The sequence below is a fragment of the Balearica regulorum genome, chromosome 2 (genome assembly GCF_011004875.1).
Source record: "Balearica regulorum gibbericeps isolate bBalReg1 chromosome 2, bBalReg1.pri, whole genome shotgun sequence".
Classification (NCBI taxonomy): domain Eukaryota; kingdom Metazoa; phylum Chordata; class Aves; order Gruiformes; family Gruidae; genus Balearica; species Balearica regulorum.
In genome coordinates this window covers 50,845,540-50,870,759 of record NC_046185.1, presented here as the reverse complement: position 1 = coordinate 50,870,759, position 25,220 = coordinate 50,845,540, and the positions used below count along the sequence as shown (strand labels likewise).

At 40.6% G+C, this 25,220-nt stretch overlaps 1 protein-coding gene across 13 annotated transcripts in view; it reads right to left on the bottom strand.

Annotated features, from left to right (window-relative positions):
• ZNF521 (zinc finger protein 521) overlaps positions 1-25,220 on the bottom strand; it is a 235,061-nt gene that overhangs the window by 186,741 nt on the left and 23,100 nt on the right. For 12 of the 13 annotated variants that reach the window (XR_012833844.1, XM_075744217.1, XM_075744221.1 and 9 more), the window contains one exon: positions 23,661-23,840. Coding sequence is in view for 8 of the 13 variants with exons in the window: in XM_075744217.1 (XP_075600332.1) it covers positions 23,661-23,840 (180 nt within the window). In the remaining 5 variants the exon portion in view is untranslated. Of the gene's footprint in view, positions 1-23,660; positions 23,887-25,220 lie in introns of all 13 variants that reach the window. The other variant, XM_075744224.1, reaches the window with a different exon arrangement.

Here is a 25,220-nt window from a genome sequence, read left to right as displayed (position 1 = left end):
AGCCAAATCTATGTACTGCATGCTGTCTGCAGTTTATGAGTGTACACAATAACCAAAAAGGTGCTTTGATTAGAAAGAATGCAACGATGAGCACAGCCCAAAATACTGAATAATGCACTCGATATGACTTCTCCTCTGAAAGCCTAGAGGAAGTGTTTGAAAGCCCTATCAAAACAGAGCAACTAACTAACACAACTCCTCACTGGTTACGTATTTGGGAAGCACAGAATAATTCCTACTAGAGACTCCATTAATTAGAACAAATCCCAACTATTGCCTGAGGGCTGCCAGAGACAAGGCTGTACTCCCCATTCTTGCATGAGGAGAAGTCTTACTGGGGTCGAAGGGACTCATACACAAACACATTTAACCCTCCAAAGATTATGGTTCTGTTCACTTTCAAATGGGAAGTAAAGGGGAATGATGCAACAGAAATAGCATTTCTCAGAGGAATTTGGTGAAGAGGTAGGTCCCACATTGCAGTGAAACTCTAGGGCAATTTGGTCCTACCTCCTATAAATGCCTAACAATAAAATCCCTCTTTAAGACTATGCCTACTCTGCTCATCTAGCTGGAATCTATCTGGAAGAGAAAGGGGGATGGTGAAAATTATATGATCCTTCCTCATGCTTGGGCACAAAAGTTGAGATGGGGCTTGAAAAGAGACTTATTCTTGTTTGCCTCTCCATTCTTTTTCGTGATTCAGGGAGTTAACTGGTCACCTGGCAGAACCAAGCAGGATTTAACCCTTTTCTTTGATGCACAACTTAAGAGGTTTTTGCCTCATCTACCTACAGAGTAATGGAGATTGGCCACAATTTGCATAAAATGTGGGAGGGGAGCTCTCTTCTCGCCCTGGGTGCCTAGTGGTAGTGTTCCCCCACACCCAGAGGGCTAAATCAATCACACCATAACGAGTTCAGGAACAGAATTGTTCCATCAGGTGGGAGAGACCTTTCCTCCGTAATATGGCATCATCTGCTTCCCATGATCTTTTGGATGTTTTATTTTAAAAATACCCTGCTCCTGCAAGGACATTTTGGTGACAGCCTCAGTCTCTTCTGTGGTCTCCCTCTGGCACAGTACAGTTGTGGCTTTTTGTCTTTCAGTACAGGCTTTACAGCTTTCGGTGTGAGGGAGATGATAGTCCAAAATTATGCTGTTGGCAGAGTGTGAAAACTAGACATCAGTGGTATCGTACCCTAAGATAGTTGGTCACCTCAGTGATGCAGGTCCACTCCTGACCTTTATTCCTGCAACAGAGCTGCACAGATCTTTGAAGAGGAGACTTCCCATCTGACAACAGTATAATCAGCACCAAAGCCAGTAACTAACACACACTGTATGTTTATGGTTCACAAGGCATCACATTGTTAATGAGTAGATAAAACAAGAAGAAAGGGCTGTTCTTTGTTTACATCACTCTCCTCATAAGCAACAGATGTCCTGATAGACTAGACTGCATTGGCTTTGTTGGTTGAGAACCTCCCGCTGGCCCTGGATGAGAACCAAGCATCCATACTGATTTTGTTACAATTGTCAGCTACTTTTGTTACTACAAACCATGAACTGTTGCTGACTCATCTGTGGTCCCATGGGCACAGAGGAAATAATGTATGGAGTCATGCAGTGACTCTGTGTATTGTTTTCCTCCCAAGATGACTACTGCTTTCTCACCCAAGAGTGCTTTCTTGTGGGGTGCCACATAGTTTGCTGACATCATCCTTCCTTGGTGACTGCATATATGAAGAAGTGGCCAGCAGACTCACATTACTCTGATTTCTGTCAATGACACTGAATGATTTATGTGTGTTTTACCAGGACCGAGATTTAGGTGAACACAGAGAGACCACACAGACTCTTTCCAGAGGGGCACACATGCTCAAATTCTGTGGTGGTGTGCTGTGGTCCTGCTGGGTTTCCATGTTTTGGGCTATCCAGAAAAAGCTGAAGGCTAAACAACCTTCTTGTGTGATGTCAGAGGCTCTCATGGTGCAACGCATAGACTGAAGTATATATAGTATAGTATATTACCTTTATATTATCCTACAGAATTTCATCTTTAGAACACTTCAAAACTTAAAGCTGAAAGATACAGAAATGCCATTACTGAATATGGTTTTATACAGGGAACATCATTGCTCTGTGTTTTGGCATCCACTTTGACCCTCAGATTCCTTTCAGCCATAGTCGACGGTGCTGCTCTTACCCACTAGTCTTACTTAACCCGGGGCCTATACATGACAGAGGACAGATTTCCTGAGGTGTTTTACTCAAAGGACACTTCTCTGGTTAGCTCCTGAAAAGCTGGCAAGTGCCCTCTGTAAAATCTCCAATTGCATGAATTCCGTTTCCCTTATTTTATCAGTTTAGATTTGTCAGCTTTGATGTTGCAGGGCCAATTTGGTGTGGGTTGTGTTTTGGCTGAAATGTGCTAGAGGAGGAAAGAAAAGAGGGAAGAAAACTGTAGTTGAGGTAGGGAATAATTGTGGAGAGGTTAAACAGCATTTGCATACTGATCCTCATTACTGCTCCCATTTTTACAATCCCTGGCAAGCACAGTCTAATAAACTGAAAAAACAAGCTCATGTATTTATTTGTTCTCACACAGGGCTTTTTGTCATGACAGCCTATAAATGCCTACCTTGACGTGCCATCAAGACTTCCTCCCTTAAAAGATTTTTCTCAGACTCTTCAGTTATAGAAGCTGTGAGTGTCATACTCAGTGTGGCTTTGAGGGGGGGCATGTACTCCTCAGACGTTCAAAATCAAGCATTCATTATGGCATATGCCATCGAGAATGACTTGTTTTTATATTCTGCTCAGTGAACCAAGATTATCTACTTCACTGAGAAGAACTATGTAGGAGACCATCTCCTTTGTTTATTCTGTTTTCAGACAGACAAAAGGCAAGTTTGATGAATGACACATGGATGCCTCAAAAAGTTGCTGACTAGAACCATTCTACGGTTTCCCACTCCAGAGCTTCACCCTGTCTCTGATAACATGGCAACCCCCCACACTTCCAAAGGGAAACTGCCTTGCATCTTACCCAAAAATGCTTTCCCCCCTTAAAATACAGTGGCAAGGATAATTTTCTTGTCAGTGCAGGTTACAGCTTGTTGGTCCAGATCACATTTGCAGTGGGAAGTAATGTAATGCTCCCTTTTGATTTCTCCTGGCCAGCAATCACTTCATTTCTGAAGCAGAGTGCTGTGTGAGTCTGCTCTATAAAGCCCTGTCTCATGAGCACTGTAGATGTCCTCGAGGCATAAGTCTGATAGTAGTCCAGGTAACTGTGAACACCACCTGAGTGAGGCACAGGACAATAAAGACGGCAGCAGTGCCTATACTTCACTAGGTTATTCTCTTTTGGTTTTGTCTTCTATATTTAAAAAACAGTTGGTGTGCTCCAGCTTAAAAATAATGATAAATAAATCAATGATTCAAATCTGCTCAAGAATTTTTTGAGCCTTATCTTTAATAAGATCTCAGGAAAAGATCTGTTAGTATTCTCAAGTTACTACCACTCAGCAGCTGAGCTAGCTGTCTACAGCAGGGTCCTTTCCATCACATGTACACTTGAAGTTTGGGTTGGCGATACTAATAGCACACCCTTGAACTGTGTCTCCATTCTTCAACGTGACACTAAAAGTGGACTGTGCTGCTCTGGAGCATTTTGTCAGCTCACAGTGATTGAAAGATCCTCCCCGAGGCTCTTTTCTCCTTAATATCATGCAGAATTTCTGCCTTCTCTTTCAAAAGAAAATTCCTTGTTTAACTTCTCAAGGGTCACCGTATACTGGTACAGAAAAACAGGTGCAAGACAGGTCTCTCTTTCATGTTAAATTTCCGTACGCTTCAATTCTCCACAGATGAATCACATCATTTCTGGATCAAATTACCTGGTTTTAACTACTGACAGGATCAAATTAACAAGGAAAAATGGAATATAAAATGAAACACATTGTAATGAGGATGTGACACACAGAAGTGCTGCTAACAGACCAAACTCTGTTTCCCTGTTCAGAAAGGTGCCTGTACACTCCCCTGACTTAACGAATAGCGAACAGACAAATTCAACAGGCTGAGCATTTGTAGTTAACTACACCTCTGCCTTCAATGACTGAAAGCCTGTGTTTCCTGGATTCAGTCACCTGCCAAGTTCAGAGGACACAGGTGTGAAACTACTGTTTTCTACAGAAATTCCCATTTCAAAGAGTTGACTCTTTGAAAGGACTGTCACACTATGTGGACGACATACAACATCAACAACCAAGTTAAGCAGAAACCAGTACATTTCTGTCCTTTGCAAATCAAATACATAGACTTGGCACATCCACACTGTGCATTAAAGCAAACATAAAATACCCAAGTTACTGGGGATCTTGCCAGCCCTGGAACTGAAGCAGCATCCTGAGAAAGAGAAGTTGTTTGCTCACAAGTTAATACAACTTTCTTACTTAGAGAGCTAAACTATCTCTGCATGGCATTATACCATACAATACAGACATAACACAGTTACTGCTCACTACGGCAAGGGCCTTTGCACTGAGATCCATTCTACTCCATCCTATGCAATAAGCTTTCCTTCTTCATCACCCTCTTCCCTTTTGATACTCAGACCACAATGGAAAATCCTGGGTAACACCAGTAATACAGGGGCCTGGATGTCCATTATCTGCTTGTGCTCACCCTTCCTCTACTTCGGTAGAAATTCATATTATGAACTAAGAGTTTCTGAACAGATTCACCTTAGGTTCCCAAATTCATCTGATTATTACAGTCAGCACAAGGTCCTTTCCTCAGGTATTTACTTCTTCACTTGCTCTATCAAACACCAATAAGTAACAGCAAATAAAAGGCTGAAGAAGGCTGCCACAGTAATATCCAACTACTACTTTTAGAGGAAAGGTTAATCTTTGTGTGAGTATGTGAAGTGACTACACTGAAATCTGGAGTTCTATTCCCTCATTTTGGATGCTAGATCTGCTTTCAGCATCACTTAGAAGCACAGAGATACAGTCCTGTTTACTGTTTTGTCTGCTCACATTTACTCATGCCAATATTTAAACCATCTAAGTTTCATAAATGAAACCCTAGCAGTGACGAGAGTGGAGGAACAGAGGACTGTTTTGTTAGCTTTCAGTGCAAAGTGACATGGGTCCCAGGCACCTCTGAATCCGTTCAGCTATTAAGATATTTATTCAGCAATTAAACATTTTAGCAATCATGGTTTCCACATTATGGTCAGTAAACTACATGTTGGGTATACTTTTATGCATACCTATTTTCAAATCATTTGAACAAATTTACATGGTATATAGATATGGAAAACAGCCAGAGTTAACAGATGTTGCCCTCTAATCTTTAAAGCCTCATCCTTTACTTTGGAGTTGCAGAGATAGGTATTTGAGATCTCAAATAAAACACACACTTCTGAAGACAATTCTATAAATAGCAGCAATCTGTTTAAGGGTTTGCTATACTTTTCATAAAGAAAGATTCCCAGAAAATGTTTTCTGAAACAGAAGCTTTGATGGATAGGACCCAGTAGTTCAAATCAATATATAACCTTGTAGCAAAGCACTGTTGGTGCAAGTTTTATACCTCCAGATCTTATTTCCCAGTCAGGTACCACAAAGCCTAAATTCAGAGTCACAAGAATTGACTTTGTAGCCCAAATACAATGGTACAATCTGTCATGGGAAAAGGACAACATAGAAACTGGTTCAGTGGTATTACAGCTATATGGAAATCCTTTGTGGGAGTGATTGGTAGTATACACCATGACTTACTTCTCTGTAACAGTATTAACTGGCATAACTAGTATAAGGAAAAGGCTAGCCTACAATTCTAATTAAATTAGTAGGTCTGCTTTGTACCAGTAATTTCATCCTGGAATGCCATATATTCCTAGGGGACAAGGGCAAAGAATAGTGAGAAATGCAACATCACTAAACAAAGAACCTCCTCTTCACATCCTCCATTCCTCACAGCTCTAACAGAGGATCTCCAGCAGCATTTTCCTGCACTTTAACTGCATGATGCTATTTAAGAACAAGCTGAACAGGCAAGGTAGAGTTATCATTACGTCTTTTGTGTGTGTTACTTTTTCTTTTAAAATAACCTGTGCATCTTAATGCCCCAAATGTGGAAGTGGACCATTCCTGAATAACAATTCCCTGGTACACCATTTCACCTCATAGTGGAAAGCATTAGATTGTGGGATGGTCCAAAGAACAAAGCAATGTGGAGAATGTTAATATTCAGTGAAATTACTTACCTTTGCCTGTAAAGATAAATTCTTGTCTGAAGTTTACTGCTTTTCAGTCTGGGAATAATTTCTTTATGCCTCCTCAGCTTAGAGAAAACAGTGGTACTTCTGGGCTCAGGCTGAGACAAGAGACCATTAAGTGTGGCAGAAAGGTGTCTTTTAGGGGAGGTAACAGCTGAGCAGAGTGTTTCAGGATCACAACTTCAGATGCAAGCATGTATATCTCACCTTAAGTGATTAAGTTCATTTTTTGATTTAATTTTTAAGTACCCTTAGATCTTCCTAACCTCTCTGAGACACTGTGAGGATAAATACATCAAAGGCCTAAGGCAAAAAGGTACTGTCACATTGGGAGTTAAACCTCAGACAGACAGGATTTGATAGAGACACACTCAGTATTTCTTTGCCAGTCATTACAAAATGGAAGTTCAAAATTATAAAAAGAAAAAAAAAAAACAACAAAAAAATAAAACCAAAAAACCAAGCTGTATGCCTTTCTCTGGATGAAAACATTGAAGCTACTAATTATCCACACGAAGCAAAGGATTCTGACTGTAATAATTACTTATGAAAAGTGACGGTAATTTGTCTAACTCATCTACTTTCACCTGGTCCCCTCCACATTCAACTATGCACTCTCTGAACCTCTTTCACGTAGGCTGGCTTTTCAGGATCAGTAATTTGAAATAGTTTAAAATCTACTCATGTCTTAACAATGGAAGAAATGAGTGGACTTTAAACCTATTTTCTTCATGAGAGAGCAATGGCTTGCATTAATTTTCTTGTCAGCAACCAAGTAGAATCATTTCCCTGGTTTCTTCCTCAAATCTGTATGGAATAACTGTGCTGGTGTTGGCTGGGGTAGAGTTAATTTTCTTCACAGTAGCTGCTATGGGGCTGTGTTTTGGAATTGTGCTGAAAACAGCACTGATAACACAGGGATGTTTTCGTTCCTGCCGAGCAGTGCTCACACAGAGCCAAGGCCTTTGCTGCTCCTCACCCCACCCCACCAGCGAGCAGGCTGGGGGTGCACAAGGAGTTGGGAGGGGACACAGCCAGGACAGCTGACCCCAACTGACCAAAGGGATATTCCATATCATATGACGTCATGCTCCGCATATAAAGCTGGGGGAAGAAGAAGAAGGAAGGGGAGACATTCGGAGTGATGGCGTCTGTCTTCCCAAGTCACCATTACGTGTGATGAAGCCCTGCTTTCCTGGAGATGGGCGAACACCTGCCTGCCCATGGGAAATGGGGAATGAATTCCTTGCTTTGCTTTGCTTGTGTGTGCGGCGTTTGCTTTACCTATTAAACTGTCTTTATCTCAACCCATGAGTTTTCTCCCTTTTACCCTTCTTGATCCTCTTCCCCACCCTGCTGTGGGGGGAGTGAGCGAGCGGCTGCGTGGGGCTGAGCTGCCGGCTGGGGTTAAACCATGACTATAACCATTTCTGTTCTTTCATTTGTGAATCTTCTGAAAGGACAGGCAAATAATTGTAACACAAAAGTTCTGAAAGTGAGAAACATTAATCGTTGATGTTTGGATTTTTACTACTCATAACTTATTTTTAAAAAACGGCAGATCAAACACACAGCTACATAATTTCCCTTTCTACTAGCACAAGAGTCTTCTGTATTCTCAGCAAATGTAGCACAGAAAGGAAGAAAGGTAAGAAATTTAAAAAATAAATGAGAAGTGGGGAGGGAAGACAAGAAGTTAGAAAGACATGGCCTTGAATAATGAGGCAATGCGGAGAAGGTTAATATTCTGTGAAATTACTTACCTTTATCTGTAAAGGTAAATTCTAGCCTGAAGTTTACTGGCTTTCAGTCTGGGAATAATTTCTTTATGCTTCTTCAGCTTAGAGAAAACAGTGGCACTTCTGGTAATGCTAAGTAGCCTTACTGAGTGGGTTTAATTTTAAGTATCAGGGAGGAAACAAGTCACCAAGCATGCCTTAGATTGGAAATAGGAATTTTATTCTTTCCTCCTTCGTGCTCTAGCTCATAGAAAAACTAGGTACAGAAGAATCATGCCAAGGAACATATGAAGACTCATTTTATGAGATCAGTTTTGGAGTTGAAAATTTTAAGGTAAAGTAACTTCATTTAGCTATCCGTCTTTAAATGATTAATCCACACATGGCATGAACTTCAAATGAACTACATAAATCTGAGCCAGGTCTATTTTTTAAAAAAAATAGAAATAGGGAGAGAAGCATGAGATCCTGCAGGCATTTTGCTCAGACAGGCTTAGTGTTTCTTAAAATATGGTACGCCTGATTATGCTCATAAGGTCTGGAAAAGGGGAATGCTACAGTCTTTACTTACACAATAATATAATATTACACGTGTTATTTTAGAAGCATTTCAGTAGTGTAGGGTAGCTATCCACGTACAAAAATAGATACTGTTTGGATCCAGGAGATGATGTAGTTTCTTGAGGAAAAAAACAGATGACTGCCCATGTTTCTCATAAATGAAGTACTAGCAAAAATGCTAATTGCAAAACATATTTTTAATTGAAACATACAACATAATTATATTGGAATTTCAACATACAACACCTTTATGGGCACACGCTATTGTACAAAAGGCAACTAAAGAGTTCTGTATTGGAGCAATGTCCCTAAAGCTAACATGCAATCTAATTAACGCACAATGACTCTTCTTTCAATCTGACTTAACTGCTTACTGAGAAGCAGTAAGAAAGAAGCATCTTTTATTCAGCATTTTAAGCCATGTATAAGAAAGAAGGCGAAAGAGGATACTATAATGAACAACTTAGAGCCAGTCAAAAGTTGCAACATCTTTTTATAGAAAAAGACGCTTGCTGAAAAATGTGTCTCCCTACCATCCAAAAAAAGACACTTCCATAGGAGTAGAGGAAATGTTTAGAACCATTTTTATACTCAAAGTAAAATTTCTTCAGTTCCAGTGCCACCAAATGCAACTGCAATGTGTAATCAAAACTTATTTTTAGTCAATAGTAAAATAATTAATTTTCTTTTTCATTTGTTTGTAAAAGATGTGGTTCTCTGCTATTCGCATTCCCCCTCCTCAGAAGGAGGCACGTAGTTCTGATAAAACTATATACTTAATTGTTAAGAGAATAGCTGGCAAGCCTATAAACTATGCAAATAACATTTGGATTGCAAAACACATTTACTACACTTGGCTGATGGAAGAATGATTATTCCATGTCTCAATTCACTAACAGCACACTGACTACCTAAATACACAACATTTCCTGTAGCCCTAATAGCTTCCACAGTTTAGTAAACACCATTCCACATATTACAGTAAAAGATTTCAAACCCAAACTTTTCTTCCACAGAGCCTCCTGTATTTATACATCCTAGAATGTTATGGAAGGAAAGGGAGGAACGCTGCACGCATTATATGGCAATTGTACTGGGGTCTGTTACAACACGTGGTTTGATTTTTAAGCTATCTAGTAAGAGGCAGAACCCCAAGCCTCAACGAGTGTGTATTAGAAAGCATACATTATGCCCTCTATCGAAAATTATGTAATTTGACAGTAAAATGTATAAGTAAGCCCATAATTACCTTAAGTGTCTGCCACACAGTCAACCCTCTGGGCTCACAAGTCAAAATATTGTGCTAGAGCTCCCAGAGAATAGAGGTAAGGAGAAAAGGGAGGGCCAGGATACGACTTTAGGGTTAAACACTACCCTGAGCCGCTTCCTCGACCCCATGATTCAGAATCGTGTGGGACTGACAGCCCTTGCATGCGGAACAGTTTCTACAGCTATGGCTGGGTTATCAGGGCCAGCCTCCCTCTGTGGATGCTAAAAGAGCTTGTGCTGTCAGTTACCTCTGAAACGAAGGAGTGACAAAGAGTCGTCGTACCATTTTGAAACGTGGAACTCCCACAAGTACTACTCACCTGAAAATCAAAGCATCGGCCACTTCTTGGCGATGCATGTGTGGAATAACCATCCCACCCATTCACATCTTAAAAGTTGCAGTGCAATCTGCTTTTTGTGGACAGCAGAGATCCTGTGGCATTATTCACAAAAGCAGGAGTTTTGCCACATTATTCTTGGCCAGAGTTTCCTGTCTCCCCCTACTATGTCTCATGGGTCTTAGCTGCTCTCTTCTGCAAAGCTGGCTACATTTCGTGGTATTGTAGATAAATAGTTGTAAAAAAGATTTGGAGCATAGATAATGAAAGGCATTGTGCAATTCTTATGGGCATATCAAATATAAGGTTTGCCCCACATGCAAAGAACAATACTGACACACTGAACGTGTATTTATTAATCAGTTACATCTGCTAGCCCCTTTCACCACCCTCACAGCATCAGATCCACTAACTGAGGTGTGGTTTCAAGAACACTGTATGAAAAAATCTGTGGGACTCACAGCATACAGAGATTCTCTTTGATTTCGTGTCCAAGCCGATGAATTTTGCAATAGCTAAAATTTAGACTTTAATTTGTATTGGGCCTCTTTCCATGCCCATAGAGGAGAACTGCACAAGTAATTTTCAAGCACTTCAGGCACTGCCCAATAACTGAAATGCAAGAAAAGGCTGTAAGGCTCTCATGAAGCCAACGCAGTATACACAAACTCACTCTCAACAATAAATCAGGGTCAGCTATGCCTGCATTGAGATGAGAAAAAAACATGTGCTCTATGGAATATCAAACACTCTTTTGGCCCATGCTGTTCGGGGTAAATGTTCTTACCACTTGGGAACTTCTCGTGATAATTTCAGTAGTATCCACTATGGTATAGTCCTAAAGAAACATTACACAAAAGCCAGAATATTTTTAAAAATGATCAAAAAGTGAGCAAACCAAGAATGAGACTGTTGCAATGGGTGACTGTCCAAATAACAAGATGGGCTGTAGACCTGAGATTGCATCTATGTTCCTGGTTCCTATAAAAAGCATCATCAAGTCCAGTAGAGGCTGTAGAATGAAACTGTGAGTTTCAGTCTGCTATTCTTGCTGAAGCACCCAATAAGAATAGTAGCACTACTCTAGAGAGAGATATCCTAAAGGCAAAAAGGGAACAGAGACAAGCAGTAGAAAAGTGGAGAGTGAAAAAAGGAGGGAGAACAGACAAGAAGGAGAGAAGCAGCGGGATACTCCAGCACTAGAGAAAATCATCTCCGCCCTTCTCAGCCAAAGGGAGAACTGCAGGGATACCTGACCTGCTGATAGTGGAAAAGGCAATAGAAATAGAAGCACACCTCCAGAAACAGTAAGAGAATGAAAAGTATAAAGATAACAAGCACAGAAAAGCAGAGCCTCAGTAGCAAGAATAAACATACCAAATACCAAGAGAAAATCAAAGATAATGACAGGTGGAGAGGGTCACAAGAGAGGCAGAATCTAATTTTAATACAATAAACTGCATTCTTCCATTTTCTCAGCCTTTGCTTTTGAGAGCACCTGGTATCACGGCAGACAGAGGCAGCTTTTCTGCTTTCAGGCTAACCTGCCATGGGAAACTGCTTGCAACTATAGGGTTAATACCACAGCCAGTTGTTTGGGAAGTGCTATTTGGAAATAAGTTTGTTAAGCACTGACTATTTTGAAACGATAAAGAGTGTTTGAAAGGCAGAAATCTGAGTGCCACAGAGAAGAATCCTGAAAGCAGTAATACAATCGAATGAGAATTTGAACTCAGTAGTAGAAATCCTGCCCTCAGTGAACATAATAATGAAATTTCCATTGGTCTCAGTGAAGCAAAGATACAGCCAACAACTGATGGACATAAATTGAGAAACATTCTCCACTCAGGCTACACAGATGCCTAGTGAAGGAAAGATTGTCCTGTAATGCAACATATTCTAATCATAACATGACAGAAAAAGCAAATATTAAAACTCTTTTAAGTATTTCAAATACAGTTTAGAAGACTAATTAGAATCATACAGAAACCTACAGTTATTGACATATTAAAACAGTTCAGGACAAAGGATGTGTTGCTTAGAAACTGAATTTACAGGAAAGATCAAACATGCTCAGTGTTTTGCAAAAATCCAAGCATCACTTCTGGCCATGTACTGAAGTCAGATAATAGCAATAAGAAATAAATGCATACATATGAAAAATTATTGATGTTAATTTATGTGTTAACAGTAAAACTGATGTGTTATGCACTCATGCTGAAGCCTACATTCACCGGAGGAAGGTAAATTAGCAACTGCCATTTCATTTCCCTATGCTTTGCTTTTACAGCTGGTAGAAGGTTTGCAAAGTACTTGAAAAACTTGACCCTTCTCCAGCCTCCCCCGCATGAGTCACCCAACCTTCCTTCAGTCATTAGACTGCACTTCCTGCTGGGATCCAGCAGTAAAACAAACGAGAGACACCAGTTCTGGTCACAGTGAGGGAGGTAATAAACCAGTGACAGGTATTTTTATGAAATTTAAAATGAATTCCCATATATTATACATATTGATCAAATGCCAATCCATGGCACTATTTTATATAGAGTTCTATTTCAAAAGACATTTTGAAGCACTCCAGAATCATCCCCTGTTCTGAAAGCATGCTTTCCTTGTTTACATACAGGCAAAATAATTTACTGCATTTTATGTGCTTCAGAAATATTGCAGACAAAAAACATGAAATCACTTTACTTGTACACGTATAAACTTAACTTGATTTTGATAACATTATTAAGAGTAAATTTAATGCAAAATTTCACAGATGAAGTTCCAGCATTTTGTGGCATTATTAAATCCATGTCAAATATTCTTTGTCAAGTTTGAGTTTTTTAGAAGTTGACTGCCAGTTCAACTTTTCTAGTTTGCTTCAATTCACTATGATAACTCTCAGTTCCACCATGTCTTTAATACATCCACATTTCTGGGAAAACCCCACCTTCCTCCCCCCAAAAATAAATTCCAAATGAAGCATCCATTGAGAGAAGTGGTCATGCTTAGTCAGCCAAATTTAATAACAAATTTACCCTTTTCTGTCCACAGACCCTCCTGGTATTTTAGTTCCAAACTTGCCTACTATTACACTAACTGTGCTAAGAGAACTGCTGTCCCCATAAACTCTTTGGGTTCATTCCACACTGCACACAGGAGACACAACCCCTTTAAACTTCAAGGAGTTCCCATTGCAGTGTAGAAGAGAAAAATTCAGAGATTATGGAATAATCATCTGCAAATCGATCAATTTCCCCCTGAAGGTAAAAAACTGAAAGAAAGAAAAAAGTTGAACAGTTCCAGCTTGCCTTCTTGAAGGGAAAGTACCCCCAGGGCATGTTGTAGAATGATCCCTATCTCATTCTCCTGATGCTTATTAAGAGGTCATAGATCTCAGTTACACTACAGCATTCCCAAATGATATCCCCAGCTAAGGACTATGACCTCTTAGCACAAGTACAGGGATATAAAATTAGGAATATTAAGGGTTCACATTAAGGAAGAGTTTGCTTCAACTATCAGTCATTTTGGAAGAATGGTTGGAATTAATGGCATATCTGGTGTCTTGTAAAAAACAGAGGAGCTTTAGGAAAAGGCACTGCAGGCTCCAGTGTTTTCCATAGGTGCAGCACCCTGTGCCAGGGCTAAATTTCTATCTGAACATCACAGTGGATTTCCACAACAGAGTATTCAATACAATAGATATCTTTCTCAAAAAAGTACAAGGTATACCTCAGAACACCGTGGGCGAATTAAGATGTGCTTTCTCTTTGTCTTAACCCTATTCCCTCTAACTAACAGAGTCACAGTATGGAAGCAGAAGTGATTTTGCAGCCATCTCAGACAGGTTATTACGCTGAGATCAGGCAGGGACTGGAAGGTCTTTAAGGACCTTTCCCCTCCAACAATTCTCTTTCGTAAAAAGAGAGGGGTTTACACCCTGCAGATGATGCTTGAGAGGATAAACTGAGCTCATATAGGTGGTGTGTTAGTGAACTACCACAGCACCCAGAAGCCTTAACACTCTACAGCTGGTTGTATAAACATGAATTAAGGTTCTTCTACAACTGTATTAAGCAAAGTGTTAAAGAGCTGTGGGGCATTTTGTTACATTTGGCTTTCAAGCTATGAATTTAACTGCTGAACATATAAGTAATGATAATCTGTTGTACCTCCCATTCCGTTCATTTCTAAATGGTAATTAAAGCAAGCACCAATAATAAAAACAGCAAGTATTTCAAGAAAATTATTTTAGAAGGTGCAGGAAATTCACCACTTAAAAAGACTAATTTGTCATGGCAACAAAACCCATTTTGTAATACACTGACAATATATTATATATAAATATTCCAGCAAAATAGAAGCATGTAATAAACAACAGGTATTTACTCTACAGTAAGTGATTTTCTGAAACATTGTAGTCAATATGGACTGTAGGTGTATATATGTGCATACATGCAAGACAATCATTATTTTATTTTTAATAGTGTGTCTATTAGAATCATACACATGAATTCCCATTGTACTGGGTAAAGGTCAGGGTAGCTACGACCCTGTATCAGCAGCAGCTTTACAATTCAAAGTCTGTATTACTGAGGACTGTGAAAAGCAAGACAAGCTTGGCCACAGGATCTATATTGATTACAACAGTAATTGGAAGCAGCATAGTTATCATAGGGTAAGTAATGACTATTTTTTCTTCTTCACATATGTGCCAGTGTTGATGATTCCCCCTGCCCCCTCCCTTCTCTCCCCTGCAGGCAACAGTCTTCCTTGGACAATGAGAATTAGGAATTTCAGCTGCATACATCAAATAGTGATTATAGTACTGCTCTCCCAGAACTGGAATGAGCTTTGGCAGTTACGTCCTCCACACAATGCCTGAAAAAGGTCAGTGGATTACCTCATGTCATCACCTGGCAGACTGCAGAAATTGGACCCTCTTCTGAAACAGGCGGGAGATGTCACTCGAGCTCTGGGACAGCGAAGTTAATATTCAATGGGAAAGACACAGTAGCCAAATGGTAACACAGAGAGATACCCTGTACTGCCCATTTGGAAATGCTCTGTGAGGAAATGGCTTGACCTTTAGAACACCCAGCAGTGGCTATAAATAAACGGAGCAACAGACTGTCAATGTAATAAAGCAAAGTTCTGGATCTAGCTGGGGCAGATTTTCAACAGACTTTCAACCAAGTCTGAAAAAGCCAAGGAGCTGGGTAAATCAGTGCTTGGAGACCAGGATGATGGCGTAGAGCTAACTTGGTAACCACAAAATACCAAAGCCAGAAGAAGAACTATTTATAATGTTATCACGGCCCCTCCCAGAGCCTAATGCTATTGCACTCACCCCCAGTGGCATGTCAGATATGCCTAATTGATGCTTTCACAGTCCTATGTCAAAAAAGCACCACATGGACATGTCCTCTGGTATAGCATAGGACTATGACCGTAAGTCCTACTGCTGAGCATGACTTGGGAAGAAGACACTGAAGTAAGGTATATTGTTTACACAAACCTTAGAGTATATGCTGAAAAACAGGCTCTGGTTGATAGGCACATGGGGTCTTTTAACCTGCAAAAGAGTGTACTCTTGTCGTCAATATTCATTCCTTATCTTCAGTGAAAGAGTATTTACTTAAGAAACTTTGAGCAGAAGTGATCAAAAGCATGGTTCGAATGTGTGATGCCCGAGTCCCAGGATGATTGAATTCATGTTCCAGACAGGAGTGGATACCTTGTGTGTTAACAGCACATTGGCCAAACTCTGCTGCTATACTCCATTTGCCCAGTAAGGCATGGATTGCTGCAAGATGAGCCCTAATAACCTCATATATGATGCTAGATTTAAATGTAAAAGACAGTTGACAGAAAGTTGTACTGTCTCTTAGTAGTAGACCTGGTAACCCCTGGGGCTGCCTACACCAAACCCCTTTGCCAGTGAGAGAACTCCAGCCTCCAGTTGAGTGGTTTCTGCTGCAGACCTGGACTTCCTGGGCCAGCAAGGAGGTGTCTCTGTCCATGGTACTCAGCGAGGCAATGGTTTCCTCACTGGTGCAGGGACACCAGGTCTGACATGATGATTATCTTGCCGTTATGTTGGGAGTTCAGGATCATACAGTGTAAAGTCCTTGGTGGACACATACAGTAGATATCCAAGCAAAGCTATACTTGCCAATATGTGCTAAAAGAATCACCTGCCTTTTTTAGTGATGGAAAATCAGGCTAGCATAAGAGGAAAACAGGAAACAAAATCGAGGAAAAAATACCAATGAAAGATAGATCAACGAAGATAATCAGAGGGCTGGAGCACCTCTCCTGTGAAGACAGGCAGAGACAGTTGGCGTTGTTCAGCCTGGAGAAGAGAAGGCTCCGGAGACACCTTATAGCAGCCTTCCAGTACCTGAAGGAGGCCTACAAAAAATCTGGAGAGGGACTGTTTACAAGGGCATGTAGTGATAGGGCAAGGGGTAATGGCCTTAAGCTGAAGGAAAGTAGATTTAGGTTAGATATTAGGAAGAAATTCTTTACTGTGAGGGTGGTGAGGCACTGGAACAGGTTGCCCAGAGAAGCTGTGGATGCCTTAGCCCTGGAAGTGTTCAGGGCCAGGCTGGATGGGGCTTTGGGCAACCTGGTCTGGTGGAGGGTGTCCCTGCCCATAGCAGGGGGGGTTAGAACGAGATGATCTTTGAGGTCCCTTCTAACCCAAACCATTCCATGATCCCATGATATACAGGGAGCACTCAAAGCCTCTTGGAAGACACCACCACTTGCTTCCTCTCCCACCTCCAAACAGAACAAGAGTTCTGGCATTTACAATTAATGCTCATGAACAGGTTTATTACAGGGGTTCCCCAAGTCAAGAATAACAGTTCCATGATACAGTCATCAGCTGCTCTCATTTACAACGGGTCACTGACAGACAACTCAGGAAGCACAACAGGCTGCTTTTAAAACACCCAGGAGGTGAAGATCTACTGGTTTTATGACTGAGTAACAATCTCAATAGCAGAGATTAATAGTTTCCAAGCAAAAGGGGGAGGAGTTTATGCTTCCTTGCCCATGTTGGCTATTCATCACGGATCTACTGTCTCTCAAGGTAAGCACGGGGGTTTTGAAGAACAGCAAGAAGGCTACTTTCACAGCTTTCAGCTCCAGCATATACAAGTTCTCTCCACATCTGAGCAGCTACAGATTTATTTATACAGAATTTTGACATTAAAATCTAAGAATACAATTATCAAGACCTTCATCTGTCCTGCTTCGGAGCATGCAGTTCTGTATATGAAGTTCTGTAAGGCAGACTCTCCAAATTGCTATGGTTTTAGCATGGCTTGGCTATTCTGTAATGCATATAAATCTTCCATCCAAGTCCACTGACAGGCTTTACACTGCCTCTGAATTCAAAATTATGATCTTTGGAGGCTGTAGTTGCCACCCTGTTCCTCAAATATCAAGGATCTGGAGTTGCAGATATGGGCCCTGGACCACATAATTCTGAAAGGATGAGTCCACAACTTACTCAAAGAATTGCATTGTACTACCATGTGTGTTGCCTGGGACAGGAAACAGGAGGAGAGGGTCTGCTTTCCACTGTCTCAGTCAAACAGAACGTCATTTTGTGGAAAAGAAGTCAGAAGTCCAAAGCAAATGGAAAAGTAGAAGCACGTCTCTGTAGTACAGCAACTGGGAAGCCCTCTAAGGAAAAAGAGAGGCCTAAGCTCAAGTCCCCAGTCCAAGCACTGTTTGTCTTTCATTCAATAACTGTTTAATGAAAAATCCATATGCAGTCCTTGGTGCAGGAATTCTCAAGAGAAACAGGGTGACTCTCTCAAGTGAAGTAACTGTACTTGGCAAACAGTGCTTGGCAGTGTGCCACTAGCTGCAATGAGGCAGATGAATATGCTTTTGGTGCATCATAGATTTAACTTCTTAGGGTCCTTGTCCTCAGAAGCACTTCTATCAAGCTCAGATTTTTCTCTGTACTGCAGAAATGACCAAGGAACCTTGCCATGTATCTTTTCTCCACAGAGATAGTGGAAACTGAAAAAAAAAAATGGCAAGACCTGCAATATATTTGGCCAGCTCTAGGATTCTTTTACTATCAGGAAGAGTAATTCTAGCTAAGATATCAAAGCATGACAACGCCAAGTGCTCACAAGATTTATCTTGTAGTCTCACTGTGCACAGCATACATCCTTTGGGACAAAATCCCCTTGAAAGTTTTCAAGTCTTCTAGTGAAGGAGATGGTCCTGGCATTACCAACTCATTCAGAAAGATGAAAGATTCCTGGGCACTAGGAAGAAGAGAAAAGAGGCAAGAGAAGGAAACCATTATAGTGGAATCTCTGTTACCTCCCATTTGGTAAGTCCATGATCACTCGTGGTGCATGCTGTCTGTGAAGCTGTTAGGTAGCACAACCTCTTATATCTAGACATGCATTAAGGTGTTTCTCAACCATACAGGAGGAGGATGCTATCCATGTAAATTACTTTTGGTCATAATTGGAAACACAGAAATACTGACTTAGCTAAAAGTTCCCAGCCTAGTGATACTCCAGTGCTGACGGAGAGCAGCACTCAGAACAACTGGTCCCAAATATATCCACTGGAATTACTTTCAGATGGCATGGGAGAGGAATCTCTGAGCACGGCTAGAGACCAGGACTGCATCTCCTCATTGGCAGGGGACACAGAGCTATAGCCAGTAACCTTTTCAACATCAGAAACTACTTACGGGATAACATGAATGGCTCTCAGCTCTACCTGACATACTTACTCAATCTGTCAAAGCTCTAGCACTAAGCTAGAGCCCAAAGCATAAAACTAAGTCTACATAATCACCTAAAGGTAAAATAAATATCCCCAGTGGGAAAATACCTCATGTCTTTTACCTCAGAACACCCTTAGCCTTGAAGCTAGGACTGCATATGATTCAGTAGCCTGCTTTCAGACAAGTTTTACAGCCTGTGATGCCAATGGGGCTAGTAGGGAAGTCATGTAACATGCACTAGGTCTACTGACACTCAGGTGGAGGATGGCAGTCTTGTGTACCAGCATGTCCATTGCTGTTGAGTTATTCAACAACCCAGCCAACTAGACTGGCATGTTCACTGCATGTTTGACTGCAAGCAAGGCAGCACCATAGGATGCTCCCTTTTTCTAGTATTATTCTGGTTATGACAGACTTCTGATGCCAAAGCGACCTACAGGATCTTCAAGAGAACCAAGCCTCAGCTGAATGCCTCTGAACACAGCTGGCCAGCAGAGAGGTAGTTCTCACGTATACAGGGGAGACCTCACAGAGTACAATCCCTGAGGATTTGGACTGTAAGGTGAAATAAAAAGCACGAAGCACTGTGTGCAGGGAGAAGAGATTATAAATCAAGCAGGAGAAGATTAGGGCGTGTCTGACAAATTGTGCCCCACCAACAGCATATATGGCAGAAATGCAAAAGGTTAAGGGTTTTTTCCAGTTGTCAGAAGGAGAAGGCGCAGTTGAGGGTTTATCGGTAGTGCACCACATTGATCCTGCATGCATGTTCCTACAGTGAGATTCAAACTGACATATACTAGAAGGATATCAGGTTCATAGCCATGCTAATTGGGTCCTTTACTTATATACACAACTTAGAGGATGACAATGTGCAAGTGGCTCATGAGTTATTAAATGGAAATGCTGCAGGAAGGACAGAGTAAGAGAAGCATTAACATCAGAGAGAAACACTATTAAATACATATTTTTATTGCCAATCTTTTGTAATGACTAAATTAATATAGTTCAGCATTTTATCTGCCCATGGTTACAAATATTGGGAAGAATTTTTTTTTTACTTTTCCTCCCATTTATCCATTATCTGTATTCCACAAACATCACAGGAATTGTCAGCAATTAACATAAATAAATCATCACCTTTTCAGAGAAAGCTTCAGTACAAGAATTTCAGATGATAGGAAAAAATATTACTAAATAGCTCAAGAAGGACCTGTTCCATCCCGCATTGAAGTCAATGGGAATCTTTTCATTGACTTCAATGGATACTGGATCAGAACCAAATTGAAAACATCAATAGCGCACACATTAGGATAAAAGAGCAGCTATGCCCTCCTCTAGAAAAAGAACATGAGTTCAATTCAAACAACAGATTACAGGAACAAACCAGTTGGGGAGAACTTTTTTCTTCTCCTTTGAAAAAATCTGCAAGAGAACAGCAATTCAAGATCCTGAGAGTTAAATCTCACAGAGTTGTAAGTAACCCTCATCTTCCACTATCCTCTGAATAGGTGGGGGCAACTGACACTTTTAGAGATTGAGATCACTGTTTAATAAACCAGCTCCCTTCTCCCCAATCCTGTCGTTGGTTGAGAGTGCAGAATGAAGATTCAATAAAGCAATTTTGCTCCTTTCACTGAAGTGTCAAAGCTTCAGAAGAACACATCTAACATTTGCAAAAGCAAAAACTAGAAGCCCCAGTATCAATTTGAGAACCTACAGTGGCAAGCCCCATTCTCAAGCCTGTTACAAGGTTGGTAGAATTAGGGGCAGTCAAGACACTGAGACACTCAGCTCTCATGTTTCATACCAAGGGTTTTACTACAAGGTTGTCTTACACCACTGTTTTGCCATCCTGTTTGTTCCACCAATGCAACTGTTTATTTTACCCAGTATAACTGTATGGAAAATGAACCTACAACTGGGTCAACATGCACAGTTCATAAATTCTTGCAGTGCAGCTACCTATGCATCTCACAGAGCATCTCCAAAGATCAGTAAGATTCAGACAAGCTGCAGCTGGCTCAGCCATCTGAAAAATCAGGGTTTGGAGGGCTTCACAACTGAAATGTGAACTTCAGAGGCTGACAGCCCCAGTGTTTTTACATAATGGACAACTTAGGCAACTCTTCAGTACCTGAGATGAAGCTCAGATTGAAAAGATCATACATAAGGATAGATGATACACTATGGCCTCCTCCAGAAAGAACACAGTTGACCCAAACAACAGAATATAGTAGAAGAAATTAAATTTTGGTAAACTTCTTGCCTTTCATTAACAACTTAGTGACAGACAAATACCTCAGGGTGTCTACTAGTTTCATTGGGACTCCTCCAAAGGGAGACAACCAGAGCAATTACGTAACGCCCTGTTGTGTCAGAAGACTGTGATGAGAAAGGGACGTGCCACCACCCCTCCATGGTAATACTTTTTTTAAGAACTATGAACCTGAGCACGGCACCCAAAGGCATTAGTGGAAATCCAAGAGAAAGGCAAAAGTCCAGGAAGCTTTCCTAAAATGCTAAAAGCACACTTTATTTTTGTCAAATATATATTGTGCTTCAGAAGAGAAAGGTAAGCTGCTTGTCTGTCAACTGTTTGTCACTGACTAACTAAAAATAATCTAAAAGGATGAGTTTTTCATAAATGTTGTATCCTTAGTGTTAGGCCATACATGCAGCTTAGGGCCCTGCATTGAATTCAGCTCATTAACCACCTCTTTAGTATTTCTTTGCTGGAGAAAGAAGAAATCCTCAACTCTGGCCGTTCCATGCAGGCTGCTCTCTCAACTTAAGGGTGTATTTTGGTCATTTATATTTAGAAACAGATGACAGTTGACTTTTTGTCAACTTGGTAGTCCAGAAGGATGTGCGGTTTAGGTTTTTATTCATTTCATTAGCTTTCAAACAGTCTGATCTCTACCCATTCACTATCACAAGTTTCCTTGAAAGAGAAGTAAAGGTATTTTTAGGAACTTAAACAATTTCCTTCAAGATTAATTTTCATTCCCCCATCCTCTGACATCATACATATATTCCTGCCTTTGCACGTGTACCCCAAATTGATTAATCCAGCATATTGGGTTTCACCCTCATTTAGCAACACAACTCTCAGCAAGAACTGCAGTGTTCAGGAGCAGTGCTCCAGGAGAAACAGCCATATCAGATCAAGGTGAAAAAACAAGGATGAATAAATGGGATCTGAGGCAGTAAAGGTGAGATCCAGAGGATCAGGGCAGGGGTAATGCTTTCTGGGAGAGGGAAGGAAGAGACAAGCTAAAGCCACTAATTTTTCAACATAGAAGGAGCAAAAGAAAGGAGAGAGGTATGAAGAAAAGAAGAGAAAAACATTAAGTTTTTTAAAGTCAAGAGAGAATATCCATACTCCCAGAAACCATGAACAATATAGACAAATACATTCTAGAAGTTTCTAGGAGTGATAAGGGAATGGCAGAACTGACTGTACCTGAAATTAGAAAAACATTTTAAAGGCCAGAAAAGTCAAAGCAATATATTAATAAAAGTAAACATTTCTTGCTGCAGCAGATTTTCATCTTTCATAATTTGAAGTTGGGATTAAAACCATTTGACAAATTCACCTTACTTCCTCAACTTTCCTTCTGCTCCTGCCCACTTATTTCTCTTCTGCTCACCTTCTTTTCACACGTCATCCTCACGAGCAGTACTTCTACCTGACTTTTATGTCATCCTGCCAGGACTTAGCCTGTGGATCTACTGGAACCAAAACTAACTCAGAAAGCTCTCCAAATATGAGCATACACACACTTTCTAAAAGCATTCCCAAACGGGAAGGATGGCTTTCCTTGTTTACAAAGTCACAATAAAGAAAGGCTTTTAACATAACTGCACTGCACAATACATATATTTTACACTGTAAAGGCTAAAACTAAAGTACCATTTAATAAAAAAAAAAAAAGCCTTTCTGTTGATACCGAGTCTATTTGGACCTACAGTGTATACCATCAAAAGGCCTCTTCAATCTAAAGGGCAAAAGTACTTCAGCAGATTTCATGTGGTTTCCTAGGTGAGGGGGCTGTCTACAGTCATTTCAAAGAGGAACCTGGGTTGGCTACAGGTCCATTCACCCAGCTCTGCTCAATTCAGTAGTATCGGATTATCTGATCAGGTTCTGCCCCTTGACTAATGCCAGGATTCTATTTTCCCTCTAACAATTTGCTTCATTCCTCTCAACTTTCAGTTATTGATTACTGTACAGTCATTTGGAGGTAACAGATTAGACTTACACAACATCCAGCCCAGATCTGCAACATGCCATTGTGCAAATTCATTATGCGGCTGCATTTAAAGCCCCCTTACAAACATCCTCCGTGTTCACAAGTGACTTAGGAAAATACATGTATAAGCAAAGTACAGAAAGCTGTACAGTATGAATCTAGAAAATACACGCAGCAGCCAGGCACAGACAGCTAACAAACACTTTAAATACAGTGACAATGCAGTAATTATCCATACAACCTTTGATATGAAGGAAATTTATAGTGCCCCATTTACAGCATAATCCTGTCCCAGAATCTGTTTATAAAGTTCTCACCTAAGCATTCAGGTGCAGGAGTAAAATAACTGAGAAAGGAGGAAGGAGATCACAAGCAGAGGATGGGAATCAGAAATAGAACAGTGCACGAAGCACCAAAGTGATAAGTATTATTTACCTGCCAGTTGACATTGATTAATCTTGTGTTCTGTGATATCACTCAGTGACTCAAACACCTGGAGGCAGCTGTCACAGCTGTGCACAACTTCTTCTTCTAACTCCTCCCCTTCATCCGGCCTTTTCTTACAGTCTAGCACTTCTCCATCTTCTGCCTTGTCTTCTAGTTTACAGTTAGGGTCTGAAAGAAAATCAAGACCGTGACGTCAGGCATCTAAGAAGAGAACCTTTAAAAAGAAAAAAAAAAAATCAAGACAGGTTCTTGTAGTAATGATGAGAAGAAACATATTTGGCATGAGCTTGCAGCACACTAGACTTTATTGCTAAATCGGCAAAGGAGGCTTTTTCCTTAATTTGTTTCTATCTCGATGAAAGGAGAATTTCCCTGCTACTCCCACAAATGCAGCTGCATTTCTCACTCAAGCAATTCTTCCATGCCTCAATGTAAGGTTTGTCAATTTTATCACAGCTATTGAAGCTGCTTTGATCACTGTAAGAAAGGATAAACCACCTATGCAATTAGTTTTCAATGAAAAGAAAAATCAAATCAATGAGTGTGCAGGAACTTCTTTTCACTGTTAACTACAGCGTTTCACAGGAAATTACCAGAATTAAGAGACTAACAAATTTGATTTACATAAACATGAAATTAATCTTGATTTTACAACCCACTCCAATACTCCATCACCACACTATTTGACACAAACAAACCCCTGGAAAGATTATACCCTGGGTCAAATGCTACACATGCTTTGAACTTGTGCATGACTTAAGACAAATCTGCTCAAGTTCCTGTATTTGCCAGATCATGGAAAACTGGAAACTAACTATTGTAAAACCTAAACAGTGCACAAGGAGAGCTTTGTCTGTTTGACATGTTAACAAGCATTTTGGGGATAGCAGGACAGCTCTAGCCTCAGAGCAGCAGCCCTGAGCCCAGCTGAAGCTTCCAAACGGGAAGAAATGTGCGGTCTCGCCACCATCCCCTCTGTGCAGAGAAGCCACACAGCTTGCTGCGCTACCTCGGTTCTGCACATGACCAGCACAGAGTGAGATAATGCGAAGTCTAGAACTTTTCGTCCTCTGAGGAGGAGTGAAGTAGCTTTAACTACTCCTGACTTTTTGCCCACTTTACTAAAAGCTTCCTTCAAAAGACAGAAATAAAACAATCTGTCTTCCCTAATAAAGCAGGCTGGCACTTAACTTTGTTTTTCCTTGGGAACCACAGTACAACAAGTGAAATGCAGAAGAAAAATGGTTGTGTACATTCCAGCAAAAGGAATGCAAGTGTTTCACCACTTTTCTCTTTTCTGCTTTGGCCGTCTCATCTTTCCTTTTAGGTATTTCAGAGGGCCGAGACTGAAACAAGTCATTTTAGAAAACAAGGACAAATTCACATAATAACAGGAGATTGTGCAAGTACATTTTAAGATGTTACGCTCTTTAGCCAAGCGGGTGACTAACCAGGAGTAGGCTTCTTGTCCACAGCAACACAGAGGTGGTATCTGTGAACCCACTTTAGTGCTGCAATTGATTAGGATCATGCACAACTACTTGAGAG